Source organism: Xenopus laevis, chromosome 6L (assembly GCF_017654675.1).
Source record: "Xenopus laevis strain J_2021 chromosome 6L, Xenopus_laevis_v10.1, whole genome shotgun sequence".
NCBI lineage: Eukaryota > Metazoa > Chordata > Amphibia > Anura > Pipidae > Xenopus > Xenopus laevis.
This window is the reverse complement of record NC_054381.1, coordinates 128,149,800-128,162,405: the sequence shown is the minus strand read 5'-3', so window position 1 is coordinate 128,162,405 and position 12,606 is coordinate 128,149,800. Positions and strand designations below refer to the sequence as shown.

At 37.0% G+C, this 12,606-nt stretch overlaps 1 protein-coding gene across 3 annotated transcripts in view; it reads right to left on the bottom strand.

Moving 5' to 3' along the window:
* Window positions 1-12,606, bottom strand: part of c8orf34.L (chromosome 8 open reading frame 34 L homeolog) — a 128,970-nt gene that overhangs the window by 24,561 nt on the left and 91,803 nt on the right. For all 3 annotated transcript variants that reach the window (XM_018268073.2, XM_041566487.1, XM_041566488.1), the window contains exon 11: window positions 3,798-3,918. In XM_018268073.2, the coding sequence (XP_018123562.1) occupies window positions 3,798-3,918 (121 nt within the window). The remainder of the gene's footprint in view (window positions 1-3,797; window positions 3,919-12,606) is intronic.

Sequence of the window (12,606 nt, the reverse complement as noted above, 5' to 3'; positions counted from 1 at the left end):
TTTTATTTTACACATGAACGCCAGATTTGCTGCCATTATTTTACACTGCTTCAGACCTTTGTAAGCAAGTTCTGGCAGAAATTGCTCAAAGAAAAAGCGATGCCTGACAACGTGTGGCAAATTATTCCACCGTTTTTGACACCACATAATAAATCTGCCCCTATGTGTCACCATAGATGTTCCGCTAGATCCTGTAACAAGTAGTTCTAAGACCATGAGGAAGAAGAACGTATACATATTTGATCCTGCAAAAACATGGCATCTGAGTTTATCTTAGCTGCTGTCTCTTTAAATAGTCATTTAAACTTTAAAGCTCTTACAAAAACAATAATCTCAAATCTTTGATTTTCAAGAAGCAGTTTATAGTGATTGACGCTGTAAAAGTTGAGAACTAGGTACAACAGGTTCTGCCAAATGTTTTGCTAGAAACATATTGATATGTACCTTCTGGCACAGGCTGAAATAGCTGTGAAACGATTAAGCAGAACTTCCTAAGGAGTCTAGGGGGATAAGTTGCACCAGCACTGTGTATATGCAGAGGGTAATAATCATTAAACGTTTGAGAGTGTGGGAAGCAAAGAATGTCATACCCAATTAGAAATGTTCATGCAGCAACACACTTTCAAGATATTGATCATATATAGCAGTGTTCTATTATTTTAGAAATGATGAATAGTCAAGGACAACAAATGACTTGACTTTTTAAAGGATAGGTCTAAAAACTCGTGATACAACCTACTATAACGTCTAATGGTATCATTTAAAGTAATACTAATGTAGGGACCCTAAGGGTTAATTTTCCCTTTCAGTCAGAGCCTCATGGTTGAGATACAGGGTTTCCTAAGGGGCAGAGCCCTTGTGATTGGTGCAGCATGGCTGATCCCAAAGGTAGCCACAAGGTGTCGCTGCTGCCCCCTATAAAAAGAGATTGCCATGTGCTCACAAGCATTACTGCTGGAGGATTTCTGCTAATTTGTACTTCACTAAGGAGTTAGTGAGTTCAGCTGCCACTATCTAGAGGCATGAAGGCCTCTAAGGCTGGGGTAGGTGACCCCATGTCTGGGAGCTCGATCAGGAGGGTCTGAAGCTCCGGATTTTCCCAACTGATCGTCAAGAGGGTGTTACACTGACACTAAAAAACTACTTTTTAAAATATGAATGTACATTAAAAGTTACCTATAGGTCATGTTTTTTGCTGAGAGTTTGTTTTTGTAAATAATTGTTAGTTTGTAAACCTGACTGTTTTGCCAACCTGACTATCCTATCTCAGCCAGTCAGTTAGAGTTTCTAATGCTAACGGACTCCTGCTGTACAAATATGGCAGCCCCCTCATAGAGAAACACAGGGCACCAGACAGGTAATGTAAAAGCATTGTGCAAATACTTTATGGCAAAGTTATACGTTCCTTATATTAATGTTATATTATACTGTATATTATGATAGATGTAAAAAAAGAGTTTAATTTCTGGTGTCAGCGTCTCTTTAAATTAATATACTAATGTAGTCCAGTGTGTTTCCTTTATACCACATGTCAATAGCAAATAAGTATGGTTTAAACAAATTCTGTTGTACCAGAAAGTATTTTTTAGGTGCTGAACAAAATGAGTTCTGAAATTTAATTTGCTGGGACAATAGGTGTGAGCAGCAACTCCCTGTAATTCAGGTGCCACTCCAGATGTAAAATAACTGCCAAAAGATTTGCAAAAAGAGATGCAAAGTTGAGAGCTGCTGAATAAAAAGCTAAATAACTCAAAAACCTTCAACAATAAAAAATGAAAACCAATTGCAAATTGTCTCAGAATATCACTCTCTACATCATTCTAAAAGTTATCTCAAAGCTGAACAATCCCTGATTTTTTAGCAGTCTTAATGTACGGTTTCTAAATTACGGAAAGATCCATTATCCAAAAAATTCCAGGTCCCAAGGATTCCAGATAATACATTCTATATCTGTATTTATTTAGTCAACAATTCTTTTGGCTTCTCATTTTAGCATCATATTTGCAGTTGGCTTTTTCTAGTTGGATAGTAATATATTTTACTGTCACCCATCGGGTAAAATCATTCAACTCTGTGTACCCCACATGGCTTCCCCACAGGAAAACAATAAAACCTATTTTAACAAGCTACAAGTAGCCGGAAACAAAACACCGTGTGTGACATTGAGCCTCAGACGTTTTCTAATAAATTATACTTGAACCACTAATTTAGCACTTCAAAGTTGCATGAAAGTTACTGAAATAAATTATTAAAATAAAAAAAAAGAGACTGCTGACAGTGGCAGTATAGTGAGTCTTGCACGCTAAAGAAAAGATTTAAAGGGAACTTTCATATAATTTCTGTCAGGGACAGAACATCGACAGTCGTGTTGCGTTGGATCAACGCTGCGACATCATGCGACAATTCTAACTCTTACCTTATTTTTGTCGTATGCGTTTTGCCGCAGCAGGCCAGATCGCGCCAGAATCGTTCGTGTAGTCCTACCCTAAGACAAGCTTTGCATTATCCCAAATTCTAGGCACCAGAATAGGAAGGAGGGGGAACAGTGACATCTAGGAAGTGCAGAATTGAAAGTGAAAGCTATTGCCAGCCCTGCCTCTATGTCAATAAATGGCAGCTAAGGCAATAAATGGCAGTTGAGATGTTTAAATGCATTTACAACTGGTAAGGATGTTCTAATGAAAAAATTATTTGGGTTTCATATTTTATTTGAAAAGGACTTCTATTATACAGCATTTTATGTCTGTGTGACAGGTCCCCTTTAACCATTGTCTCCTATTGGAGAATGTAAGTGAAAAAGACTGAATGAAACCCATCACACTGAATATTAAAGGGGTGGTTCAACTTTAAGTTAACTTTTTGTATGTTATTGACTGGCCAATTCTAAGCAACTTTACAATTTGTCTTCATTATTTTTTTTTTTTTATATAGTTTTTTTAATTATTTGCCTTTTTTCACTGATCTCGTCTAAAAACAAATGCTCTTTACAGCTACAAATTTATTATTATTGCTATTTTTAATTACTCATCTTTCTGTTCAGGCCCTTTCCTATTCATATTCCATCTCTTATTCAAATCAGTGCATGGTTGCTAGGGTAATTTGCACCCTAGTTACCAGATTGGTTAAGATGCAAATTGAAGAGCTGCTAAATAACTCAAAAACCACAAATAATAAAAAATGAAAAGCAATTGCAAATAGTCTCAGAATCAGTCTCTACATCATACTAAAAGTTAACTCAAATGTGAACAACTCTTTTAAAGGGACAACAACATGGGACTCATTTATCAACACTGGGCAGTAACCCAAATCTGCCAATCAGTGAGTAGATTTTTTTCAGCCAGCTACATTTTAGTATAATAAATATAGACTGCAAAAAGGTACTCTAATGAAAACAAAAGTTTGTCCACTACCCCATGCTTCCAACTTCTTATGATTGGGGACAGTTCAGGAAAAAAAGCAATTAACAAGTAATATTTGCCTTGAAAAGTTCTCCAAAAAAATAATATTCAGAACAGTTTAAGTGTGTCCTAAGTGCCTTATTCCTGTTGTTATTGCAATATAAATTAGCGGGCAAAAGAAAAACAGAACATTTCAGAAGAATGGCTTAAATTGCTAAAATATAAAATTTTCACTAAACCCTTGATAGCATCACTGCCAAACGAAGTAGATAATATTAGGACGTTCCTGACTAAACGCAGCTGGTGGTTTCATGTTGTTTTCTGTCTTTCCTGAGTCAGACGGAGGAATATTCCCATTCACCTATGACACAATAAAGAACATCTCTTTTTAGCACATACCAGCAAGATGCTTTTCCATGCTCTGCAGTTCCTTTGCGGTTAATGCTTCTTTTAGGATCTTTTGGTTCTGAGATCCTCCACTTCTGGCAGACAAGGCCTCAGATTCCCAGACTGGTTGACGCTAAAGAAGTTCAAAAAGTGAGAGAAAGGACTTTTACAAACAAGTTGAAGATTGAAATAGGAAAGGAATAATTACATCTTTCCCTGTATGCTAAGCTTTTTTGGAGCCCTGTTATTTCCGATTAGGAGAGTATACTGTGCTAAGCATTTTGAAGAACTTTCAAAGTACAGGGTGTTAACGTATTAAAAGCAATTCAGCATTAAAGGCAAAGCAGTGACTTAAAGTAAGTGTGGAGTTTAAATAGAGGAAATGAAAAGCAGGCATCTTATTTATTTAAAGGAGAAGGAAAGATATAATCACTAGGGGTTGGTAAGCACCCCCAATCAAACAGAAGTTAACTAAAGGGCACCAAGATTGTAGATAAGAATTAAACTAGAATTGTAGTGCCATAACTTATAACAAGTCAAGATCATGAAAATAATCATCTATTCTCTGAAGTTGTATCAATGTCTGCTAGTCTTTCTTTTAGTGATTCCTTAATATGTGGGGCATGAAGATGTTTTGCATGCTCTGGACAGCTTTATGGAATTAATGGTCAATACTTCCCTAACAGAAAGTAATAGAGCCCAGCTTTATGCATTGGGTTTGTTAGAATTGGAAGGTGATGGAATTCCCTATCCACTGGTTATGTATACCTTGAGAGTAGCTAGGAATTCTTATAGGCCTGGGGCATCAGGTGGTTACTTAGTCCATAAAAGGAAAGGAAACCCATTTGCTAGAGGTGGTGTATGGTGCTTTAGAGCCTATGGCAGGACTTCCCTGTAGGAGAAGACCTGTACTGTATGACTAGAAAGTGTGAGGGCAAGTTTCAGTAATAGCTCCCTCAATGAGAGACACCAGAAAGGGTAGGTAGTTTCCCAAGTCACCACCCACCAGTGTAGGAACTCAAGCAGAATTCAAAGCAGAACACCGTTGTGGAGCTGCTGAAGACTATTAGCACTGGTTGTAACTAATGCTCTAACTAATACACTTCATTGGTCCATATATGTCAGGGAGGGCTGTAAGGCCCCACTCACCATACCCACCGATAATTTCAGGAGTGATATGGGGTTCTTCTTCATTATGCAAGCCATCACATTTTAATTATCTGTACTTGCTTTCACATTAGCCACCAGTGGGTCCAAGCAATAATTTAGCCTGCACTAAACTCAATGCATCACATCACACTGTTTGTTTGTAGGTTACAAATGAATCCTGCAAATTGCAATGGAGTAATCATCAAACAAACCTAAGTAAAGCTGGCCATAGATGTGCAGATTATTAGCCTATGTCGGACGACCGATCGTCCGTGACAATCGGACGACCTGCATTTAACCATTCAGATTAATATAAAGTAGTAAAGAGAACAAATCCCACGATGCTTGGGCCATCATTGACAAGCAGCTATCGTACAAAAGTTATGTCCGACAAATAGTAGTCTCCCATTGATATGGGATATACATGCAGAGATATTATCATTAGCCGATATAAATCTTTTAACCTGTCCGATCTAAACGACTGCTCGACACGGTACGAAAAATGTTGTGAAACTCCACGTTGTTTCGTATGATGGTATCTCATTTTTGGCCAGCTTTACAATGTTATCTACAATAAATAGAGCTAGACAGTAGTGATGGGCGAATAAATTAGGCAGGCATGGATTCGATGCCAGCAAACAAATTCGCAAAACTGAGTCGAATTTGTCGCGCGTCTGAATTGTCGTGCGCATAAATTCGTCGCGCGCCAAAATTATTTGGACGCCCATTTGGATAAAATATAAAAATTGTAGATTGCATCAAAATTGACGTGTGTCAAAATTATTTTGAGCAAATCGAAACGACCATAGATTCGCCTATCACTACTAGACAGGAACAACTGAAGCTACTCCATATTTGAGGTAGATATTTAGATTAAAAGCACACAGATAATACCCTTCTATAATGGACTCCAGCTGCCAAAACATTCACAGTAATGGGTGAAGGGAGAGGTTTGAACTTATGTTGAACAAGGAGTATACTGCTCCTTTAATCAGCTTCTCTAAAATAGTTTTCATCCCCTTTTTTTCAGTTTCAGATTTTAACAGACACAAAGTGAAGGCAAAATATTTTTCAGCTGTTACAGGTCCAAAAACAGAAAAATATATTGTTGCTTTTATGTTGAGTGTCAGTTCTGATAAAAGAACTGCAGACTTTGCAAAACGCTTTCGTTTTTACTTAATTGTTTAAGGTTTTAGACCTGAAGTAATACATGGAAAACGTGTCAGCGCCACAGTTCCATCCACTGGGATCAGTTGAAATGAAACTTCCAAAAACAAGGCTGAGTTTCAGAAGCAATAAAATTGCAATACTGATTTAATTTATAGGTCGGCATACAAAAATCTCTCCCTTGTCTAAATACTGAGGTTTCCCTTCACAGAGTCTTTAATGAACTGTGACAACTGCCAACACTGTGTTTATTCATTTCTACAGTTAAATTTCAACGTTCAGAGTTTATTTAAGGTCTTGATAGGCATTATGATCAAGATGAACACCTGCTGTTTCACATTTCTTCCCTTTTAGTAAATGCTGTGTTACACCTGAGGTTTAGAAGCAAGCTCAGTCACTGCTGGGTCACTTTATATACATGGCTTGGAGACTGCTGCCAACTTGCAAGGTTATCCATGTGTCAGGATTTTACATTAGATCTTTATATTCCCATTAAGATTTCACTTCACCTTTTTAAAACACTGAAAAGTTTATATTACAGGTATGGGACCTGTTATGCAAAATGCTCAGGACCTGGGGCTTTCCGGACAAGGGATTTGTAATCTGTATTATGTATACCCATACTTTGTCTACTAAAAGTCAATTAAATATGAAATAAGCACAATAGAATTGTTTTACCTCCAAAAGGATTAATATTTTAGTTGGGATCAAGTACGAGATACTGTTTTATTATAATAGAGAAAAAAGAAACAATTTTAAAAAATTTGAATTGATTAAAATGGAATCTATGGGAGATGACCTTCCCGTACTCCAGAGTAGGGATGCACCGAATCCACTTTTTTGGATTCGGCCAAACCCCCGAATCCTTCGTGAAAGATTCGGCCGAATACCGAACCGAATCCAAACCCTTATTTGCATATGCAAATTAGGGGTGGTAAGGGGAAAACAGTTTTTACTTCCTTGTTTTCTGACAAAAAGTCATGCAATTTCCCTCCCGCCCCTAATTTGCATATGCAAATTAGGATTCGGATTCGGTTCGGCTGGGCAGAAGGATTCGGCCGAATCCGAATCCTGCTGAAAAAGGCCGAATCCTGGCCGAATCCCGAACCGAATCCTGGATTCGGTGCATCCCTACTCCAGAGCTTTCTGGATAATGGGTTTCCAGATAATGGATCCCATACCTGTATTATGACAGGGAAGGAAGATAGTTAAAGCAATACAACATGCAACAGAAACATTCTCTCCAAGATACATGTTTCCTTAACATTAAGTAGATTTGTAGAATTTATGGGTATCTTTGATTCTACAGTTTAGGGTGGTTGGTGAAGATACTGTGAAATAAATGATTGCCCCGACATATAAAATAAGCTATTATTTGCATTATTTGTCAGTAATGATTTTTTAAGTAAACGAAAACAGTTCATCCTTGACAGGTTACTGACTGACTAGAGATTAGTGGGATCAATATTTAGGTAAAAAAACCTTGATCTTTTAATTAAATGTGCCGAGTCCTAGTGCATTGCACTCTAGTCCTCTAGTACTTTCCTTTTGGAATTTTATCTAAAACTTTTATCCTCAACTACTTTGTAGCTGTCTCATTGTCTGCATGAAGAAACCCAATCATTTTCAGAATGTATGCATGTTTGTTATGTACCTGAGTGCAGCAATTCCCCCTCCCCCCGAATGTTAAGGAAATCTTTTATTTATGCAAAACCTTTACCCTAACCTTAGCTCAAGTATGATATTTTCAATTGTAAAAAGTTCCTGAAATGTTTGCATAGAATTCTGAAGTTTACTATATATTTACATATACACACACGCACATTACAATATCTAACATCTATGATGTTTTGATATATCGGTGCCATTAGTAGAGACTTACAGAAAATGGCAAACTACTCGCTCATATGATATACATATTTCTTTCTATTAAACATGCTTTTTTATATTTATTAGAATTTGGAATAATGGTCCTGTCTGAGTAATAAGCTCTTTAGTGTTATTCAGAAAAAATACCTTTTAATAGATATTTTATTAGCAGATATTTTCCTATTCAGGAAATGAATTTGCTTTTTTCTGTAGGCTAGAAAAAAAAACACAACTCATCCCAAACTGCCCTACCCTGCTATTTAAATAAAGTGGAAGGTTTAGAATATACTTTTTTGTAGCTTGAGCTCACCTCAGAAATGCTCAGAAAACCCACACGAATGCAACCACAGGCAGCTAAAACATACCAGTTTTTGAGGAATAAACCAGCCATCATGTCATAAAATGTACTCCCTTGGACTGTGCTCCAATGGCATATTTTTGAGTAACCTGAACCTTGAGAGAGAAGTGAGTCACAGTAGTTGGTAGATGATAATCTCCACTGGCTTCAAACACTTTCTGGAGAGACCAGAGAGACCTAGAAGATCATTCTTCAGCACATATTACAAATCGTTTTCTACAGTATCCTTCAGAAACTCTCTGGTAGTATAGAGCAGGTATCCCCAACCTTTTTACCCAGCCATGAGCTACGATTACATGGAGAAGGTTCCTAGGGGTGTCAAATATGGGTTGTAATTAGCTATAGATAGACCCTATGTAGACTGACAGCTCTACCGGAGGCTGCATTTGGTAGTACAGCCTGTTTCATGCAACTAAAGCTTGCCTTCAAGCCCAGAATAAAAAAATAAGCACCAGCTTTGAGGCCACTGGGAGCAACGTCCAATGGTAACATGTTGCTCCTATGCCACTGGTTGGGGGATCACTGGTATAGAATCTCTCTCCTTTCATCATGTTGAGCAAACAACTATGACACAAACAGTTCAAAATCAAACTAAGGCCAATAAGTATTAAAGTACAATCTGAGGTGCGGTGGCTCTTCCTTACTATCTCATCTGCCGATATAACAAGCACTGGCCCTCACGGTGCTTCACCAGATCATATTTTTTATTAAAAAAAAATAGAATATCTAAAACACAAATTTTACCGACTCTAAGGGGCAGATTTATCAAGGGTCAAATTTCGAAGTAAAAAATACTTAAAATTCGACCATCGAATTAAAATACTTTGACTTCGAATATCGAAGTCGAAGGATTTTTCACCAGATTTGGCCATCGAACGATCAAAGTAAAATCGTTCGATTGAACGATTTTAGCGTCCGATCGATCGATTTTACTTCGATGTGTAAAGACTTAGAAAACTGCATTAGAAGGTGCCCATAGGCTAACATACCACTTTGCCAGGTTTAATTTGGCGAACTATTGATGTCAAAGTTTTTTAAAGAGACAGTACTTCGATTATCGAATATTCAAACTATTTTACTTCGAATCTAATTCGAAGTAGATTCGAAGTCGTAGTATCCTATTCGATGGTCGAAGTATCCAAAAAATTACTTTCAATTTCGAATTTTTTTACTTCGAAAATTTCCTCAAATTCACTTGACACTAGATAAATCTGCCACCAAAACTCAAATCGAATTTGACTAAACTCAATTCGAGTTTTTTGTCCGAAAAATTTCAGGAAGGCTACTAACATGTTCAAATTGGTCACTGGACATCTCCCATTGACTTATATATGAACTCGGCAGATTTTATGTGGCGTATAGTCAAATTCGAGTTTTTAAAGTATGATAAATCTCAAAATTCTAATTAAAACTCAAATTGAGTTTGGAGTTTGGATAATTTAAATATATATATATATATATATATATATATATATATATATATATATATATATATAGATATATACACACACACACACAGTACAGGTATAGGATCCATTATCCGGAAAGCCATTATCCAGATAGCTCCGAATTACAGGAAGGCTGCCTCTCATAGACTCGATTTTAATCAAATAATTACAATTTGAAAAAATGATTTCCTTTTTCTCTGTAATAATAAAACAGTACCCTGTACTTGATCCCAACTAAGATACAATTAATCCTTATTGGAGGCAAACCCAGCCTATTGGGCTTATTTCATGTTTACATGATTTTTTAGCAGACAAGGCATGGAGATCCAAATTATGGAATGATCCTTTATCTGGAAAACTCCAGGTCCTGAGCATTCTAGATTATAAATCCCATACCTGTACTTGAATTCCTTTCAGAACATGGTTGAAGAATACACCAGTATTTTCCCCATTGTTACAGGCCTGGGGGTCAGATTGTGGGTAATTATGGGTTATTTGACAGGGATATCTAAGGCAAATTGGTGGTTTCATGAGGGCAGATTAACATGTATACTTATGAACTCTCCAGTTGCCAGAGATTGAGCCTGGGTCCCAGGAGAGCCAGTATCTCCTGCTTTAAAATCGGGAATCATTGATGCGAATCCCAGAAGTTTTAAGGAATGCAGCTATAGAAGGATGTGATAAGGGAAGAATGTTTGTTGGAAATTGTAATACAACAATAACTGCAGTACAAGAGCTTAATGTCAGAGGAGTTCAGCCAGAAAGATTCTACCAATAAGTACTATCAATCAGACAGATTTTATGAATAATAAACCATATATACAGTACATGTACTACATAAATGCAGAAATAAACATTAGTGTGCTTCAAGCTCTAAAGTCTCCATTATTTATCTAAAGCAAATTAATTATATTTTTAATAACCCTTCAGATTTTATCCTTTGATAATATGTTAAGCTTAACAGTCACATAATGTGATGTAAATACAGCCAATTTCTATTAATATTAACATAACTTCTTCCTGAGCTGGCTCTTTCTACTTTACCACAAGGCAAACACAGAGGTGTACTTATTGTATGTTGTAACAACACATGCATATCAGGATACTGCTACTGACTGTAGCTTTGCACAAATAAACTGCAGGTTAAGAACAGATTTCAGCAGGCCCATTATTAATCTTTATACAGGTATGGGATCAGTAATCCAGAAACCCGTTATCCAGAAAGCTCCGAATTACTGGAAGGCCATCTCAATAGAGTCAATTTTAATCAAATAATTCCAATTTTTACAAATGAATTGCTTTTTCTTTGTAATAAAACAGTACCTTGTCCTTGATCCAGATTAAGATATACTGTAAGTAATCCTTTTTGGAGGCATTTTTGGCCTTTTTGATTTTATTTAGGGAGTTATTTATGAATGGTCGAACTTTAGAATTTTTTATACCTCGAATAAACTTGAATCAACTCACAACTCAAATAGTTTCTAAATTTAAAAAAAAAAAACTTGAATGAAAACAACTCAAATCAGTGAGTTCGGGGATAACAACCCGGGATACAATTGAATCACTCAAATTGATCGAGTTTTTTTTTTTACCTGAAAATGTGAATTTTGACCAAAAAAATCAACTTGGAAATTTACATTTTTGTGGAACCTTAATAAATCAACCCCTAAATGTTTAAAAAATTTTAGTAGACTTAAAGGGGAAGGAAACCTACTTCCTGCTTTGAGCGGTGTTTTGGCGCATGCGCAGTAGGAGCATTTCGCCGGTACGATCTACTGCGCATACACCAAAAGTACATCGTGACTTTTGGCGCATGCGCAGTAGATCCGTACCGGCGAAATGCTCCTACTGCGCATGCGCCAAAACACCGCTCAAAGCAGAAAGAAGATCGCGTGGAAGAAGATGTCGTCTGTGAACTCCCTGGACTGGACCTGCGCAGAAGGGTAAATAACAAGTTAGGGGCATTTGCCCAGCGGGACGGGTAGGCCAGGGGGGAGGAGGGAGGGTGGGCAACACACGGGAGGGGGAGGGTTTTTGCGCCAACTAGGTTTCCTTCCCCTTTAAGGAATGGAGATCCAAATCACTGAAAGATACCTTATTTAGAAAGCCTGAGGTCCGGAGGATTTTGGATAACAGGTCCCATTACCTGTATAGCGGTGACATAGGCAGCAGCCCTTTAAGAGAGATTATACATCAATCACGTCACTCCATGTCAAAGTGGAGTTTACAATCTAAGGTCCTGATCACATTCATACACACTAGGGTCAGTTTTAACAGGATCAGACAATTTACCTTCCTGTATATTTTTGGAGTGTAGAAAGAATCCCACAGGAACCCAACACAAGCATGGCAAGAGCATACAGAAGAGTTAAAAGAGTGCTCTGGCTGGAATCAACCCATTATTATTATGGGTGGCTCAAGAGATAAAAGATGCTGCTTTAGTTCCAATTGACAGGCTCTGTTTAAACCATAAGAACATTTATGTACAAAATAAATATTAAATCTATTCAGTAATTGTGCAGTGATAGAAATCAAAGGTAGACATGGTTTACCATAATCTAGACTTATTCTAGACTTCTTCTTTAAATGTCCAACTAAAATAAAATTAATTTTACCAATGAATTAGGTAATTTTCTATTTAAAATACAACATTACTGCTACAACACAGACAAGATTAGCAGATGTTCCCCAACTCAACAATGTTTTGTCGTTTAACATCCTGGCCATCAGATATTTCCACCCACAACTTTATTTCCATAATCCACATCCCATTATGGAGCACATTTTTAGTTAAATAGCAGATTCAGGCTTTTTTCATTTTTTTTAAATG